The sequence below is a fragment of the Colletotrichum tamarilloi genome (genome assembly GCF_030869305.1).
Source record: "Colletotrichum tamarilloi strain Tom-12 chromosome Unknown Scaffold_5.1, whole genome shotgun sequence".
Lineage (NCBI taxonomy): Eukaryota > Fungi > Ascomycota > Sordariomycetes > Glomerellales > Glomerellaceae > Colletotrichum > Colletotrichum tamarilloi.
Window position 1 is genome coordinate 477,342 of NW_026849388.1, and position 16,906 is coordinate 494,247.

At 53.2% G+C, this 16,906-nt stretch overlaps 8 protein-coding genes across 8 annotated transcripts; 4 read left to right on the plus strand and 4 right to left on the minus strand.

Moving 5' to 3' along the window:
• Positions 1 to 1,358: 1,358 nt before the first annotated feature.
• CTAM01_02258 (methyltransferase) lies at positions 1,359 to 2,204 on the plus strand (the record flags this gene model as incomplete). Its single annotated transcript, XM_060518297.1, has 1 exon — positions 1,359 to 2,204. The coding sequence occupies one exon, from the start codon at positions 1,359 to 1,361 to the stop codon at positions 2,202 to 2,204; it is 846 nt and encodes a 281-aa protein (XP_060386930.1).
• Positions 2,205 to 2,608: 404 nt separating this feature from the next.
• CTAM01_02259 (uncharacterized protein) lies at positions 2,609 to 4,283 on the minus strand (the record flags this gene model as incomplete). The annotated part of the gene is made up of 2 exons (XM_060518298.1): positions 2,609 to 3,808; positions 3,870 to 4,283. 2 exons carry the CDS (start codon positions 4,281 to 4,283, stop codon positions 2,609 to 2,611), a joined length of 1,614 nt encoding a protein of 537 aa, XP_060386931.1.
• An 853-nt stretch (positions 4,284 to 5,136) lies between these two features.
• CTAM01_02260 (C4-dicarboxylate transporter/malic acid transporter) lies at positions 5,137 to 8,383 on the minus strand (the record flags this gene model as incomplete). The annotated part of the gene is made up of 9 exons (XM_060518299.1): positions 5,137 to 6,195; positions 6,695 to 7,023; positions 7,073 to 7,115; positions 7,168 to 7,429; positions 7,484 to 7,633; positions 7,682 to 7,859; positions 7,909 to 7,942; positions 7,992 to 7,997; positions 8,045 to 8,383. The coding sequence occupies 9 exons, from the start codon at positions 8,381 to 8,383 to the stop codon at positions 5,137 to 5,139; spliced, it is 2,400 nt and encodes a 799-aa protein (XP_060386932.1).
• Positions 8,384 to 10,074: 1,691 nt separating this feature from the next.
• Positions 10,075 to 10,702, plus strand: CTAM01_02261 (uncharacterized protein; the record flags this gene model as incomplete). Its single annotated transcript, XM_060518300.1, has 2 exons — positions 10,075 to 10,353; positions 10,406 to 10,702. 2 exons carry the CDS (start codon positions 10,075 to 10,077, stop codon positions 10,700 to 10,702), a joined length of 576 nt encoding a protein of 191 aa, XP_060386933.1.
• A 623-nt stretch (positions 10,703 to 11,325) lies between these two features.
• On the plus strand, positions 11,326 to 12,060 carry CTAM01_02262 (uncharacterized protein; the record flags this gene model as incomplete). The annotated part of the gene is made up of 1 exon (XM_060518301.1): positions 11,326 to 12,060. The coding sequence occupies one exon, from the start codon at positions 11,326 to 11,328 to the stop codon at positions 12,058 to 12,060; it is 735 nt and encodes a 244-aa protein (XP_060386934.1).
• Positions 12,061 to 12,462: 402 nt separating this feature from the next.
• CTAM01_02263 (uncharacterized protein) lies at positions 12,463 to 12,678 on the minus strand (the record flags this gene model as incomplete). The annotated part of the gene is made up of 1 exon (XM_060518302.1): positions 12,463 to 12,678. One exon carries the CDS (start codon positions 12,676 to 12,678, stop codon positions 12,463 to 12,465), a length of 216 nt encoding a protein of 71 aa, XP_060386935.1.
• A 1,359-nt stretch (positions 12,679 to 14,037) lies between these two features.
• On the plus strand, positions 14,038 to 15,578 carry CTAM01_02264 (uncharacterized protein; the record flags this gene model as incomplete). The annotated part of the gene is made up of 2 exons (XM_060518303.1): positions 14,038 to 15,286; positions 15,358 to 15,578. The coding sequence occupies 2 exons, from the start codon at positions 14,038 to 14,040 to the stop codon at positions 15,576 to 15,578; spliced, it is 1,470 nt and encodes a 489-aa protein (XP_060386936.1).
• Positions 15,579 to 15,887: 309 nt separating this feature from the next.
• On the minus strand, positions 15,888 to 16,309 carry CTAM01_02265 (DASH complex subunit Dad3; the record flags this gene model as incomplete). Its single annotated transcript, XM_060518304.1, has 2 exons — positions 15,888 to 16,073; positions 16,202 to 16,309. The coding sequence occupies 2 exons, from the start codon at positions 16,307 to 16,309 to the stop codon at positions 15,888 to 15,890; spliced, it is 294 nt and encodes a 97-aa protein (XP_060386937.1).
• Positions 16,310 to 16,906: the final 597 nt, after the last annotated feature.

Here is a 16,906-nt window from a genome sequence, read left to right on the forward strand (position 1 = left end):
TGTCACCACCAGAGCATTGAGCAGTCCTAATGCCAGTCAAGGGGGGCCACCACCACGGGGGGGGCCAGAGACTAGTGTAGAGGTCTAGGTACGCAGTAAGGTAGGTAGGAGTGGGAGAGGAGGCCCTGGGTGGTAGAACCGTACAAGCGAGGTCTTGCTGCAGCCAGGGTCGCTGCAACCAGGTGCGCCATTGCGCTTAGGGCCATCCGGAAGCTGGGAAGGAATCCCCCGAGAGGGATCGAGCTGAAGATGGAGCTTGGTGGTGGAAGTGGTAACTGTGGTGCTGTGGCAAGGTGTGGTTAGGGGGAACGGCAATTGCGGCCGTGTTGAAACTGTCTTAAACACGGCGAGTTGGGCACTGTGCAATGTCATCATTGACCAGCTTCCCCAGATCGCCTCCCGCTTAGTCACTGGCCCCCAAAGCAGTAAAACTGCAGGAAATACCTTTTACACTTTCTGCCGGCTGCTCTCGGCATTCCGATCTGATCTTGCCGTTTGAAAAAACTAAGGCTGTCTGTCAAAGACCGAACTTTAATACATATACACGAACCACTAACAACAACTTCTGTACGGAAGTCAGGAGAGACACAGATACCTAGGCCAACTGTATAGGTATTCTAGCGCTCGTCTTTTCATTGTGTTGATGTGCGTTGATGTACGTCCCTGGATCAACGGTTGAATGGCTAAAGACAAGAACGAAGGAAGGGTGGCTGCTCAGGCAGACAATTACATTCGCAAAAGAAATATATCCTTCACACCCTCAATTGTCTTTGTCTACGATAGTGCGAAGTACGGAGTACGGTATCCCACCTAAGTAGGCAGGCCCGTCGATCACATTCAATCAAACGAGGCGTAATTCCAAGCCTTTTTTGACCTACGCCCTTGACTAATGCCTACCATGCCTTGTCCTCCTCTATGTACAAACCCCGGAAACCGGGAACCGACCACAGTAGACCCCAAGAACCCGAAAACCTCCAGAGATGCCACGCATCGTCTCCAACCTGACTAATCTGATCCCATTGACCCAATCACCTCCGCACCGAGGCTCTTCAGACCAATCGACTCCAAATGACGTGATTGCTCTCTCACAAGCATAGGCCCATATTCAGTGCTTTGAATGGCTTCATTTATCATCATGCTTTGAAATACAGCATCCAAGTGTTACAGTATATAAAGAAAGAAAAGGTTGCTGCTAGGAGAAGGAAATATTCCAAGATATCACTGATCCCACTAACATCATCTCATCGCCACGCTCATCAACGGCTCAACGTGAAATACAAAGATCAAAATTCATTTACAACCTTCAGCATAAAGCTCTGGATATCATCGTGCACCACAAACCCAGACCTCATCTCCCAATGGCAATCGACAGAGTCCCCCGCGGCCAAGTCCGCGCAACCCTAAACTTCTTCGCCGCGCCCGCCGACAACGCGTCCCCCTACAACCTCATCAACCCGGACGGTCCCCCCTCCAGAAACTACGGCGACGCTCCCACAGAAACCGTCCTCAACGACATCCGTGGCCGCGAATCGGAATTCTCCCTGGACCGCGACGCCTTCGCCGTGATCCGCAACCTCCCGCCCTCCGCAGAGAAAGACTTCACAGACGACGAATCCGTCAAGGAAAACTACTACCCGGAACTCGAGAAGCTCCTCCTGGAACACGTCCCGGGAAGCACCCGCGTCCTCTTCTTCGACCACACCATCCGCCGCGCCGACCCCAAGGCCCCGCGGAACCCAGTCACCCGCGTCCACATAGACCAGACCCCGTCCTCCGTCATCCAGCGCGTGAAAAAGCACCTCCCCGAAGAAGAAGCAGACAAGCTCCTCGCGGGCCGGTACCGCATCATCAACGTCTGGCGCCCGCTCAACAAGACGCCCGTCGAGTCCTTTCCCCTGGGCTTCGCGTCCTCCTCGACGCTGGCCGATGAGGACATCGTACCCATCGAGCACCGGTATACCACGGGCTACACCGGTGAGACGGCGGGTATCAAGTTCAGCCCGGAGCAAAAGTGGTACTACCTGAGCGGCATGACGGGAGACGAGCGGCTGCTGCTCGAGTGCTTTGATAGCGAGGGTCTCCGGGACGGCACCGGTGTCGAGGGAGGTCGCGTGGCTCACACTGCTTTCGAAGATCCGAGGACGAGGGCTGATGCTGTAGGCCGTGAGAGCATCGAAGTACGGGCGCTGGTGTTTGGTCCTTAGAGATAAACTAATCTGGAGCTGATGTGAGTTGTACTTGATGAGTCAATGATAATATGAATATTTTCAACTATGAGCATCGGGGTATCAATGCCGTGCCACACCCCTATAAATATGGACGAGACTATTGTCTATCCGTTGTTGCACCACCCCTCTGCCACATCATACATGCCAACCTTTGCTGTGCTTCGATGTATTGTTCACTAGATGCACCCCTTCATCATGAAAAGAAAAAGAGAGAAAAGAGATGAAAGCTTGCTCAATGCTGTGGAGTTTGACCGCATTCAATGGAGTTGATGATTACCCCCAAAAGTCGTTCGAATACACTCCTACCAAATATCCTTTGCCTGGATCAAAACCATTTTGTTTCCCAAACGCCGAAACACCATTCAACTGCTCGTACGTCATCACTGGTTCTGGTTCTTACGACCCTTGCCGCGCGCACTTCCCTGTCGGCTCATCGCTGCGCCGCCGGTTGCACTGCTGGTACGGCTCATGGGGACGGCTGCAATGGCCGCGAGGGACGATGGGGGAGCCTCGTCTCTAATGCTGCTCTCGATTGGCATCAAATCCTCACGAAGTTTTGTTGGATCCGGACGAGGGCCTGGCTTGAATCCTGTGTACGGAGTCATGGTATAAGGCGTAATGGACGCTTCCAAGATCCTCCTGCTGCCATTGGGATGGTCGATGGAGTCGCCGGGCTTGTGGTTGTAGTCGTACTTCTTGAACATGTCCATGACCATTATGTCGGAATTGATCTCGTCGTGCGACAGCGGTTGCGGCAGGTTGCCGTCAGTATTACCTCTGACCGGCTTGAAGTAGTTGGTCACAGAGACCGACGGCAGTTTGGCAGGTTCGTGTGGCTGCATGATTTCGAGGTACTTGGGCAGTTCCAAGCCATTGGCTCCCTCGACGGCATCGATCAGGTTCTGATTGATGCCGGCCCTCGTGCTTCTAGTGGCATGGGAGCTGGTGCGTTCCATCGTCGGAGCGGACAGGGCCTCGCTGTCGTGTTCACCGTTTTCATCGCCGTTGCCAGAGTCGCTGCCTGGGGACGAGCCCCCGTTCGCATAGGGCTTGTGTCTAAGGATATGCTTGTGGGAAGCAACGGCTGCGGCGTTGTAGGCCATGCTGAGTTCCTTCTCAGTAAAGAGCTTATCAATGCTGTAGGCTGGGCCATTTTGTTTCGCGGCGACTCGAAGCTTCTCGTTCTGCCAGAGAGGTGTTGTGTTGTTGGGGTCGAGCGCTCGTCGGGACGGAACGGGGGAGCCGTCGTCTTCGCCGGGGTGCCTCTTGCGCTTCTTGCTGTCAGCATAGCTGGCAAGCTCTTCGGCGTCCTTGCGTAATCTCGTCGCGCGTTTTCCGTGAGTGCCACCGGGGCTTGCCGGGTTGGTGATGCTGAACTGGTTGGGGTGGAGCAGCAGCGCAGAGGAATCTGAGATCTCCAAGGCTTCCTTCTCCTTGTTCAGGCGATACTTCCTTGACAGCAGGGTATTAACGAGTCTATCGCGGAGTGTTGAAGAAAGGGCTTGATGCTCGCGCTTAGCAGTTTCGACCTTGTAGAGGTATTCGTTCTTGTATTGGTGGAGGCGACGCTCATGCTCGTGCTGTTGTGTGCATTCATTAGCTTCGCCGACGTGAGGACAGGGAAAAGTCGGCCACACTTACCATGTGCTGAAGCAAATGAAAGTCTCTGTATTCAACAAGATCCTCAATGCCTTGGACAAAGTCCTCAAAGTTAGGGCCCGCCATCTGGAGCAGAGTGCGGTTGCTGTCGGAAAGCGCCTCTTGTCCTTGCGTCTCTTCATGTTCCTGTCGCAGACTGGCAATGATGTTCAGGACATCGTCGGCGTAGGGGTCGATGCGCTGTACGAGGTTGGTGTCAACCTGGACCTTCTGAAGCTGATCGCGGTACCCAAGGTCACGATCCCGACTGAATTTCTCTTGCAGGTTGGCGATCTTGTCGACAAGTGCCTGGCGCTTGCGGTCGCGCTTCGATTGGGGCGCCGGAGAGGCTCGGCCGGCCTTTGGTTGAGCGGAAGCACCCCCCAAATTGGGGATGGCTGCTTCGTTGGCTGCCATTATAGTGATGATGGATAGCTTCGTGTATTGGCCGTTTGGAAATATAATCAATTCGTTTGTTCAAGGGGAGTAGCGTTGTTGTACCTGGAGAGGATGGTACGGTCTGGATGTGTGTAGGGCGACCGTCGCAAACCGGAGCTCAAGCAAGACGAAGTTCGCTGGAAGAGGAGTTTGAAGGAAAAGGATTCGGGAGTCGATTCGACAGAGAAGGTGCCTCTAATTCACGACTCTCGAATATGGAGGATATCATTCAGCCGCCCATTCGAGGTGGTAGCTCTTGCTGGGGTGTTTGTGTGGGAGAACGTAGATTCGGAGGAAGGTGAGGGTACTGCGGAACGAGATGGTCCTGTGCTTGCCTTGTCAGCCTTTCCGCTAAGTGACCGCATGCGCCTCCAAGTTCTGTACCTGACCGCTGGAGGGGTGAATTTTTCTTATTGGACGGGGTTGCCCGATGACTTCCGCAGGGGCCAGGGCACTTAGTGTGTGGAAGGGATGAAAAAACAAGCAGAGGTGGCCTGCCAGCTGCAATTCAGCGCATGCCGATTTTAGGCCGAACCCCCTAAGACTTCCAGCTCGCAAGGTACAACCTCCACCCAAAAGACTGATGAGACGAACACTCTTAGATATAAGGTATACCTAACCAGGGAAGACTTCGATTTCAACGGATGTAAGATAAATCGAGATAGGACAAAATAAAAGATTGAATCTCTCATTCTGTATTGTATTCCACCATCTTCACCTTCATGAGGTTATAGGTCATGAGCTCTCACTATCACCTAGAAGCTCAGGATCCAGTGCTTTACCGCTAGCATGCAAAGCTCCATGAGATGCCCGGCCTCATCGATCATAATATTTACAACCCGTTTCTAAGTTTCTGAAGCTGGCTCATCAAGCCGTAACCCCCGAGATACGTCTTGGTCTCCGCGGCATCAGCATGAACACTCCCCTTCCTCGCCCGCCCCTCATTCCCATCCCTCCTGCTCGCTTGATCAACCTCCCTCATGAGATCCCGATGCCGGTCCTCCACCATCTTGGCCAGGCTCTCAATGAACTTTGTCCTGCCCTTCTCCTCCGCCGTGCCCTTCCAGACCTTGTTAAGCTCCTTGAGCTCCTCGATCCGCTGCGCCGCCTTCTCGATGCCCTTGACAGGGTCCTCCGACTTGGTCAGCAGCTGCGAGATCTCATCCCGCAGACCCTGCAACACCTGCTGGCCCTTCTCCTCCGTGCTGTGCTGCTCCGCTCCCGGGTCGGGCGCCGAGACCGAGAGGAAGGACGAGCTGACCGAGAGCTCCGACGGCGGGAAGACGAATTCCATGGCGTCTCCAAAGGTCTTGATGACGGTGTCGAGGCGGGAGCGGACCACCGTCAGCGTCCGCAGCTGGTTGATGTAGGGTGGTTCTGAGGTTTCCGCCTTGCCCTCCGTGGCCGTAGCTTCGTCGTCGCCGGCCTTGCTGGCGCCCACGGATTCTCTCCTTTCTTGCCCGTCCGCGGCCTTCGGTACCGTTCCCTTGGCCTCCTGATCCACACCACTCGGCGCGAACTTCTTGATGTCCTCCTGCAGCGTCTCATTCATCGTCTCAGCAAGACTCAGGGTCTCACCTCGGAGGAGCTCGACTTCGTAGGCGAGCCGGCTGCCGCTCCGGAGGATGTCATCCGTCAACTGGGTCAACGTGCCGGAAAGCCTCGTCGTGTGGATGTTGAGCTGGGACAGCAGCGTTTGCGCCTCGTTGGACAAGTCGGCCAGCGGGACGGCCTGACCGTTGCCATTGCTTCGTGATGAGTGGTAGCCACCATGTTGAAGCGGTGGCAGAGTAGCATTCAGATATGCCGCTGGGTCAAAAGAAGGATCCAGGAAGCTCTGCAGGAAATCGTCTGCTACATGGCTTGATTTGGGTTGGATTGTTGCTTCCAACTGTTCGCGAGTGTGAATAGGTAGCGTTTTGGTGGCGCCAGCATTGCTGCTCTGTCGGCGATGTAACGCCGATTTAGAATCCCACGACATGTTTCCTGTGGGCGTTCGATGCCGGAAATTAAAGAGATGGAATATCGGGCGTGTTGTCCCGAATTGTTGACTCGCTGAGGACAAGTCTCATCCGAATGGATGAATCCATGCACCGAGTTTGGTGGTGAGAGGTTGGGCGGGTAGCTAGCCCCACTTTCACCCGCTGCTGCTCTCCCTTGCCCGAGAATCGGTACCTTCAACGTCTGGCTCCGATTTATTTCACGTCTCAAGGAATAACTCATCGAGTAAACAAGATCATGCCACGAAATGTCATGCTACAGTCCATTCTTCTTTTCTTTCGTTTATTCGATTGCATTGCAGAAGTAGACCTCTAATATGTCCACTATTGGGTATCTTTTGGCCATAGGAGCTCCCGTTTGTACAAACACCGAATCATCGTAACAAATACAATAAACCATATGACTATCAGACACGCTGCGAAGACGCAGCCAAATATCTGCAATCCGTTATTCTGCAAAGCCTTGCCAAGCGCAGTCGTGGCCGTAACAAGTGCAGTGTTCGGGAAGACAAATGACCACCATGTCATTTGGAAAGGCATCTTGCTCTCTGGCCGCACATACTTCCAAAGTGATCCTACGGAGACGATAAAAAACCACATGCTCAGACCCCAGAGCCATAGCCCGATCAAGACTGACATGACTTTGATGATGGGCACGGCAAGGTCGGTGCCCAGGAAATTGCTGGGCAGAATTTTGTCTGCGGAATTGCCGAGTTGAACTGGAGCATTTAGTCGGGCATCCAACCGTAGCAATAAGGGAAACCCTACCTAAGCCTCCGACCGTGAAGGCAAATGGCCCAATAGAAATGAACTGATTTGGTCAGCGTCACTGGTTAACATTTGTACCAGGAACAATTACGCACCACACCAGGACGTTGAAAATCCCGCGGTAATTTCTGCGTCATCAGCCGATAGATAAAGGCAGCAGAGATCATAAAGGCAATCAAGCAGCCCGCGCCTTGAGTAGCGACTGCACAGAGAGCAATGGCAGTCCTATTGAGAGTGACGACCTGCTGGTTCGTTTGTACAGCAGCTTGTATGAGGTTGCTCGCAAAAGGTGCCGTGAGGAGCAAAGGGTAGGCTGGGAAGACCCAGGTAGGAGTCATGGTATGAATGGGAAATATCCTGATAAACGTTAAGCAGACCGAAACTACTCGCGTAGACTGAGAGGAAGCTCACAATGTCGACCAAAGAATCAGGTAAATAGTGGCACTAGCAAGCACACTTAAGGCTATGTAGAACCAGAACAGAATTTGCATGATTCTAAGGAGCCAGGGCCCTACATGCGGCACACCGAACTGGCATATGTTGATCGATATGATGGCGAAACTGTAGATATTTAGCTAATGCCCCAGCGGAATCGGTTAGGTGGCTTACGAGACAACAGCAGAAGGAATGAAGAGCGATTCCGTCTGGTCTGTGAATGAATGGGTGAGGGCCCCTGGTCTGGATTTGAATCGAATACTGGCGAGGGCACAGTTTATGATGAAGAGCATAACATTGAGCAGGAAAAATGCTACGGCTATGCCGTTGAGCCAGGCAGCTTGGTAGGGGACTGTTCCAAGTTAGCATATGCGCCAAAAGGTAGTACTCGGTTTACGGACGAGAGTGTATCACATTCGCCATTCCTCCGGTTGCCTACGTTAAATCAGTATCTTCTGAATATGGTTTGTCACGTACTGCCTACCATCGTCTACTAATCATTAGCATCGGCCTTGTTCAGGGAAGCGGGTATATTACCATAGTGAACCAAGTCCAGGTATGACAGGCGATCCGATCTCGAATTCCTACTTTGCCCAAGCTAAAATGCTTCTCCAGCGTAGGTTTGGCGTTGTTTGGACTAGACTCATTCGACTCTGCCTGCCGCTCGGCCGCAGGCATCGCCGTGCTATCCTCCGTTTCAAAGGCTGGTCCATGAGAGGAGCGAGGAACAAAGGGGGGCCGTCTCAAAGGAGATCTAGGTAAGGGCAATGATGCCAAAGGAGATTCGTTCGGAGTAGCAAAGTACGAGGGACGATTGCTGTGTTCATCCGGGGTCTGGTAGCCGCAGTTGGCTACCATTTCATGGGTGGGGGCCATTTTGCGGTGGGAGAATCCCAATCTTCAGGTCCTCGAGCCAGTAGCTTCGACACAACGTAAAGAGGAAAGAGTAGGCTGGGTTCAGCATTGGAGAGAGCGATGTTCATGTAGACAAGGTTGGTGATGAAAACAACGTGGTCGAGAAACAGAGAGCCGAGATCGAAAAGAGGCATGCTCAAAAGCGGGCGGGCGTCCTTGAACGCAGTTCCGCGCAGTGCGGGTTGAGTGAAGGTGTGTCGTTGGGAGAGGCGTGAGGGGAGAATTAGCCCCGGGCGTGGACGAGACGTGTGGGTGGATATAGTCAGATGCCGTCCTGGTTGTGTCGTGGTGCAGGGCCACAAACGCAGATCCTAGCTCCTTTCTTGCGCCAGGGTGAACAACGAGTCGTCGTGTGGGCTGCAGCCAAGGCAGTCTGTGGTGGTGTCGTTAAGTTTTTTTTTCTCCCTGGGCTTGTTCCGTCGTGAACAGACGGAGTTGTTATGGTGTTTGTGGTGGCAGTCGCGTGGAAGATGTACACCGACAATGACGCGCTCAACAGTTGGAATCACGATGGGCTGGAAGCTGGCCGGGATTCGTTATTCGCAATGAGATTTTACAGTCAATGCTAGGAGTGACTTCTCTTGGTGTTACGGGAGATGACCCGGCTTGGTGAGTAAGGCAAATCCTAGTGAGAGGTTGTGAAGTGTAAAGTGGTGCCTGCGTCATACAGAGAGTTGGCGGTAGCAACGACGTGCTAGAACTTGCCCAGAGAACCGGATATGACCCTGCCGCGGATGACACAGCACGACCGGGGTCTCAGCACATCATGTGGGGTCAACCAACACCTGGAAGCTGTCACTGTCTTATCACAAATGCAGCAGAGATGCAGAGTCGTAACTAAGCAGTCGTCAAACTTTTCTTTCCTCCTGATTTCCCTTTGCGTTCAGCTCGCTCAAGAGTAGCAAAGTGGACAACAAAACATAAGCCGGCCTGGAAAGTAGTCGCCGCCAGCAGCTGGCTATCTTGATAAAACTTGAAGAGCTCGTTGCTCTGCATTTATTTCCCCAGCGCAACGCTCTTTTCATCACTCGTAGGGGTCGGTAGCTTATCGTCGACAACGCTGATAGGATGCGCGTTACCGGCCAGCGACAACGCTAGACATGTGGGGGACAACGGTTCGGATCTCGACCTCTTCCAAAGTTGCGTCCTTCAACATCCGACCGGACCGGTATTTCCGGCCAAACATCTAGCCCAAGACTTTGACTACACCCACTCACCTGGGCTATCACACTATCCGGACTTCAACTCAGATTCGAGGACGGCAATACCTCCGTTTCCTTCGCTGCTATAGATTCGTACATGCACGCCGTACCCGCAGTGCAGCAATAATGACGCCTGAATTGTGGGTTCATCTGCCCCCAAGGAAGTAAGTAGGTAGTCAATTAGTGTCATGGTTGCCATGTGAAATGTGATGGGTCGGTCGTCCTCACAGGTATCGCTCTGAAGTTTTCTGCCGGCGGGTACGTTGTTGCTTCCCAAGTGAGATGAACAATCTTTCCTTCCAAATGGACCTAAGGTGGTACCTCAAGGTACCTTGTACCTGAGCATCTGAGATTTCAACGACACTCGTTGCTCTCCATTGAATGCATTTCCCAAAACTACCGAAACGAAGTGTTCCTCTATGACGATGAGGTACCATTTTCCCCCAAATCATGACCACCATTGCTCTATCGCTTGACCCAGTTGTTCTGTCTGACCCCAACACTGGAACTGTCCTTGACATCGCAAGTACAGTTTCCTTCCGCTCGTCAACAGACCGAAAACTATTTTCAACTATCAACGAGCTGCTCGCTGGGATTCAAGCAGGAGATTTATTTATACTCAAGGCTCAGACTTGCTGTTTCCTAGTCTCGCTCACCCGGGAGGAAAGCAATGCAGAAGACCAAGCGGTGTTCATGGACACCATTGCCGCTGACATAACAAGCTATCCGGCAAGCAGCATTATTGATGAGATGATATCTGGCACTTGCTAATCGGTTACAGATCTGGGCCCAGCTAGGAATCGATATAGTGCGCAATGTGGAGAGTCCTTCCAGCCATCGGCATATATCGTTCAAGATTGAGCATAAAGAAGCTGTCTTACACCCAACTCTACCTCCCAACACAACGGTCATTACTATGCAGCATCTGACCTGCTCCTTCTATATTCATCAGGAATCATCCATCTCCGAAGGTCCTATGGAATCAGCCTATCAAAGGACGTCATCGATGACTAGCAGTCATGGCTCTCGCCTTGATTCAGAAAGTGGCTTTGGTTTGGGCGTCTCGTCTGTGGAATAGGGTTCACCCGACGAAATCGACGATCGTTTCAACAGCCAAGACTCAGGCGTATGTCTTCTACCTTGCGATGCTGCCGCTGCATGCGACAAACAAAGGCCTCAAGATGGAGAGGTTACTTCTCCCATAGGTCGGCTTGTAGAAGCTGGTCTCGACACGTTGGTTGTCGGTCGCAGGGCTGTGGGCGGTATCAGAACACTGAGCACGACGAGAACACCAATTATATGCCTCGTGCCCGAGATTTTCAACATGAACTATCTTTCGGTGGGTTGTCCGTCTGACCATTCTTGATACCGACGCGAGAACTAACCGAGACAAAGTCCTTGACTTGTCGGTCTCGCCTCCTACCAGCGTTGTCCTCTGTGTTTCAGGACCTTAATCACATTGAGTCTCGTCAACTACGAGATTATGCATCCGCATCTCATGGCATCCCCACAGGCAGTCTTCAAAGCACAGCTCAGAATCATGAATCCAATGACTTTGGACACCTAATTTGGAGGCTTATACGTGCGCAGATACCCGCTTGCGAAGAGACTAAATTCTCACAGCAACAATTCCGAGGATTGACGCGTCCGGAGGAATACTCAAGATTACCGGCCATTGATGCCATGATTGCGTACGGAACTATGTCAGAGGATGAAGCTTCACTCCATGAAGAAACCAGCCTTGCGACTAATGATGGATGTGAAGTGAATCAGGGTCGCGATATCCTAGAGACGTTGTCAGACATCGATATGGAGTTTGACCAGAATACGTCGCCTTCATGGACCGTTGACGAGAATCCGCTATTGCCTTCTTCACCCCTGACTATGAACTTACTCATGGACCGGAGCGAGCTCAGACACGAGCATGAAGCATTCGACGATGAGGATGGCTACCCAGAAGATATTTCGGACTACGAAACCCATCTAGAAGCTTATAGCTCACCACTCTCACCACGACCCTCCTCGTACTTTGTAAGAACTTCCGAACCAAACAGCGAGGCCGACTCAGAGGCGCATACGCCGAATCAAGCTTTCAACTTGGCAGATACATCACTGCCACCTCTTATTTCATTGCGAGAACTGGTCGCGGTCGGTCCTGCAAGTTACAGTGATCGGTCGAACTTCGGCCCTGATAACGGCGAGAACGACTTCGGAGAAGGCCACCATGCTAATGACCCCCAAAGGCAACGATCGATTTCTCTCGTATCATACTACGATTGGCAAAGTGACGAGGACGAGGTCAAGGGGCCGCTCTCGGAGCTGTCGTTCCAACCAACCAGGCATGACCGCCAAGCGGATGATGATGATGATGGGATCTGGCCAAGCGAAGTCTTCTCCGGAAGCGAAATTGACCTTTACGATGATCAAATCGAGTAGATCAACCGTCGAAAACCTACTGGCAGCCTGGGGGCTGACATTTCGCCAATGTCCACACTGGGGTCAGGGAACGGAGTTTCAAGAGATATATTGCAAGAAATGGATGTCGAACGCAGCCTGTGACATTCGAGCATCACAAACTGTGGTATCTGCCGCTCAAGCGCGACCATAAAACCGACTCATTTCTGAAGCCTTAATACAATTCATTATCCAACCTCTCGCCCCATAGTTGCAGCTGAGAAGAGCTCGCCACCGCGATGTTTCCTCTAGTGCCTGGGCATGCATTGTGTCTCCCTCAGCGACGTAATGGCGTTGATGATCTACCACTTTATACAGGTCCCAGCGCCTGTCTTCGCAACGAATCTTCCGAAAAAATGCGTGCCTTTCAGGCCGCAATCCCTCTCATTTCTTTCCTCCCTTGCCTCCCTTCTTCGGCTCCTTCTTCTTCTTCTGTTCGGGCTTCAATGTCGCAAAGTGGATGTACCAGAGAAGCACTCCCTGGAGGATGACGGCGACGAGAACGATCAGGAGGATAGTGAAGAGAATGGGCTGGTCATTCAGAACCGCGACAGCCTCAGGCGTCGCGCCAATAGATCGGAACCAGTCGAATTGACCCATTGTTGCGGTCTCGAATCTTTCGGGGCTGATCGATGTTCGGGTGCGGTGCAAGCGCGATAGCTCACAGAATCGTGCTGGCTTACGCCTTGCTGCTCTTTGATTTTCGGCGGCTGATTGAAGAGGTGCGAAGTCTGCTCAGGCACCTGTGATGGGCGGTATGGACTGTGGTGGTTGGAATTAAAGGTGTGTACAGGAAAGTCAAAAATGAAGGTCTGAGTCTCAAGTGCGCCAGTCACAAGGGAACAACAAAAAAATGTACGTATTGTTGGGGGACCGGATTAGAAGGTTTTTGTTCGACAGCAGGAAACACGAGATGCGAAAAGCAGTCCAGAAGGAGAAAGGAAAAGAATAGGAGGGTTAGTAGGGGCCAAGATGTAGGGAAAATGATCCGCTCGGCTTCTCGAAACGGGAGACGTCACAATTGGGTGCGCTTCAAGGGCGAGGAGGAGGCCCTACGGTGGCCATGCCACCACCGTGGTGTGCCTTTTCGCAGGCTAGACCGCCTTGGGGGTATGAGACCAGGACGCGACATGGCCGCATCGTGGTGGTTGAATGTGTGAGGAAGGTCGCTGCCAGGGGAGGGGCGGCATCGATGCGCGTTTCAGGCCTGCGGCAGAAAGTCGACTGATGTCTGCTGCGGGTGATTGGCTGTGCAGGGACGAGCTGCAGCGGTTACTTCGGCACTAAAAAGGGGACCTGGGCTTCTTCACGGGAAAGACGTTCTGTTACAGGCAATAATTATTACACATCGGATTAGCCATGTGGTTGTTGAGCTGACAACGACATCAAATGAGTTCTTTGCGCTCTTTCCGGTCGGGAAAGCTTAGTCTTGGCTTCGCGATACCTTCGAAATGATACTCACCAATATCACATAGTACTCCAGTCCAAATGCTTTGCGATATAAGCTTGCCAGAGGTCGGCCGGTCGCTAACGATGAAGACGGGAGTCAGAACGAGACCGTGCACTCCAGAATTAAGTAAGCTAGGTAGCCCCTGAACTTCAGCAAAGTCTCGGTGAGCTGCGAGCTTTCGGTATGGCACCAATTACAAGTCGTCCACTCCATCAAGGTCATGTGACTCGAGGAACATCTCCGCGCCGTCATGCCCGTGATTGCACGGGCCACGGGCGGGAGAAGACCGGGCTTATTGACCAATGATATGGTCTGGATCCGTCCAAGGCAATCGACTGCGAGACGATCCAATTGAGCTTTCCAAAAAAATTGTCGACTAGCTGGCGCGACCCTGAGCTCAAGACCAAAAGAGCCCATCACGCGACTTGCACCCACTCCCCGACGACCTCATTCTACCCCTTTGCTGCCGGCAACGAACTGGCGCAGAGACGTCGCCTCTCTCTGCTGCGATGAACTCGGTACGCCCGGCGCGGAGCGTCTTGTCGAGATGCGTCTCTTCCGCCTCGAGCGCACCGGCCGCCCTTCCCTACCGTCTATTCCACAGCTCCGTTGGCAGGTCAGGTCGGAGGCGGTCACGATTTAACAATATCACCGCCGAGAAGATGGGTCTGACAACCCCTGATGCCATCGAAAAGTATGCGAAACAACACTTCCCCGAGTACACGGAACAGCAAAAGGAGTTTCTGAAGGAGAAGTACACCCCCGAGCAGTGGGAAGCTCTCCAGGCCGCCGAGGAGGCCATTGACCCGAAAGATTTGGCGATCCAGGGTCGGTTACGGACGGATCCTTACACGCAGCCCTATATCGACGACTTCTCAACGGTCCAGCCCATCATCGATGCGAAACCCCAAGCGCCCGCGAAGCCCGTGGAGCCGAAATGGCTCCCGAGGAGAATGTGGATCGACGACTACATTGAGAAGATGGCCGACAGGGTCGGCGGCCAGATGCAGGACACCATGGGCAAGGCGTTTGCCCGGGCGCTGCGCAACATCTCAAAGACGAACCCCGCGAAGCTCGACTTCACCGAGGAGGAGCTGCACGAGCTCGAGACCAACCCCGAGTTGCGCCGCAAATTCCTTGTCGACAACGAGGCCGACGTGCTTGGGGCGAAGAAGGAGAAGAAGGCCGGGGCGGCGTCTATCGCAACCGACGACTGGCTGAAGCAGTTTGACCAGGAATTCTTCAACGAGCTGGAGGGCTCCCTGAGCACCTCGGAGAACCCTCTTCGCTCCCGCGTAGCCTTGTGGAAGGAAGCCGACGGCAAGGGCACTTCGGCGCTCGCCCCTGAGCTCGGCAAGGTCGAGGGTGTCAAGGGACTCTACCAACCTCCGGAAGACGTCGAGGACGACGGCCTCGACCCCACGGGTCGCTTCATCAAGCTCAAGCAGGCCACCGGCATGAAGATTAGCGATATCCTCTCCATTCTCACCAAGAGAGTCGTCGTTCGATCCGTTTCTAACCAGACTCGTCTGGGCAAGATCCGCAGTGCTTCCGTCATCGTCGTAGCCGGTAACGGAGACGGCAGACTGGGGTTGGGAGAGGCTAAGTCGACGGACCCCGGTATTGCAACAGCGACGGCCACGCTTCTGGCTATCCGCAACATGAAGCCTATCCGCAGATACGAAAACCGCACCATCTACGGCAACGTCGAGACTAAGATCTCGGGAACTGTTGTGCAGCTCTTTGCCCGTCCCCCAGGTACGTTCTAATTCTGCCAGTTCCTCGTTCTCTGTTATTTGTTTGACACAGTTATACTAACACACAATCAGGCTTCGGACTCCGCGTCTCTCACAGGATATTCGAAATGGCCCGTCTCGCCGGTATCCACGATCTGGCGGCCAAGATCCCCCGCTCCAAGAACCCTTACAACACCGTCAACGCCGTCTACAAGGCCCTCATGAACCAACCTGATCCGGAGGAGATTGCCATTGGTCGCGGAAAGAAGATGGTCGATGTGAGAAAGGTCTACTACGGCGGATCTGTGTATTAATCTGTATACCACTTCTGTATACCACTGTAAATGTTCAAACAAAAAGCGCAAATCTCTAGAGAACCCCGTCTGTGGCCCCCTTGCCCCCTTGCCCCCGTGAACAGTGAACGCAAATCTTCATGTCATAAAGTGATTGGCGTCGTGTATTTCTTGGGGGGGTATCTGCTCTGATCGTAGTCTCGTCGTGCATTTGTACACTCTCTCCAACTTCCTCTCGCGGTATAATCCGGACAAAACCGCCGCGGATTGCAGCATGCCTCCTCTCAATATAGATGTTGCACCCTCGTGATCCCACGTATTCGTCTTCCTCTACTCCTCCTCCTCCTCCTGGCTCCTGGCTTGGTCACCCCAATCGATCTCCTGCTGCAGCACTATGCTGTACACGCTTGCCTTGAGGAGCGTAAACACCAAGCTCGTCTTGCGCTCCAGCTCCCGCAGGCCGTCGAGGATTTCGGTGCTCGGCGAGCCGCTCAGGTCTTCGAGTGTTGAAGCAAGCTACGGTACAAAAAAAGGGGGACAGGTTAGCTTTGCAGGTCTTTGGGATCGGGTAGAGGGGAGAAGGGGGGAAGGGGGAAAGGTCCGAGTCTGAATGCAATGTAGGAAAGCTGTGTGACGGGACGAACCTTCTTCATGTTATCCGCCAACTTTTCGTACTCTTCCAGCACCTCGGCCTCCAACGGCGACAACTCCGGCTGCGAATGCAGCAGCGTGGAGTCCCGCCCCTGCTCCATTGTGATGATCCAGCCGTCTCTTGTTTGCTCTGTTTCGTACTATATACCAAAGTCAAGTTTGGTCGGCGCTAACGTGGTACAGCGACGTTTCGTTAGGTTCTGGTCAATTATCGACGGGAAGTTGTTTCGGTGAGTCGCGGTGGGACGCGTTGTGGCTTGAACCCCGCCAATCTAACCTTGGGCGAGGTGCCCAGGAACCTACCTACCCCGAAAAAAAGCATCAGTCCCCCTTGTCGGTGAGGTGAAGTGTGTCTTCGGTGAGCGCCTTACCTAATGGGGAGGGACTTGTAAGCGGCTCGTGCGCCTTCACCCACCCACACCAAAGATGCGCGCGGACTTCCCGTCATCTTCCAACAGCGTCCGTCCACACCTCCATCTTTCAAGATAGTTTGGAGCGGTAAAGGAGGTCATCGTTAGAGCGTCTTACATGACGTCTAAGTATGCCCCTTCAGATGTCTTTCTTTTCAGGGTAGAAGGTTGGGTAAGAGCCTGTACGCGAGGCACTGAATCATAGCATCCAAGCCGTCTGTTACCTTCATCGAAAGGTTGTCTATGAGCTGGCAATGAGAGATGACTTTAAATTACCACCATCGCCGC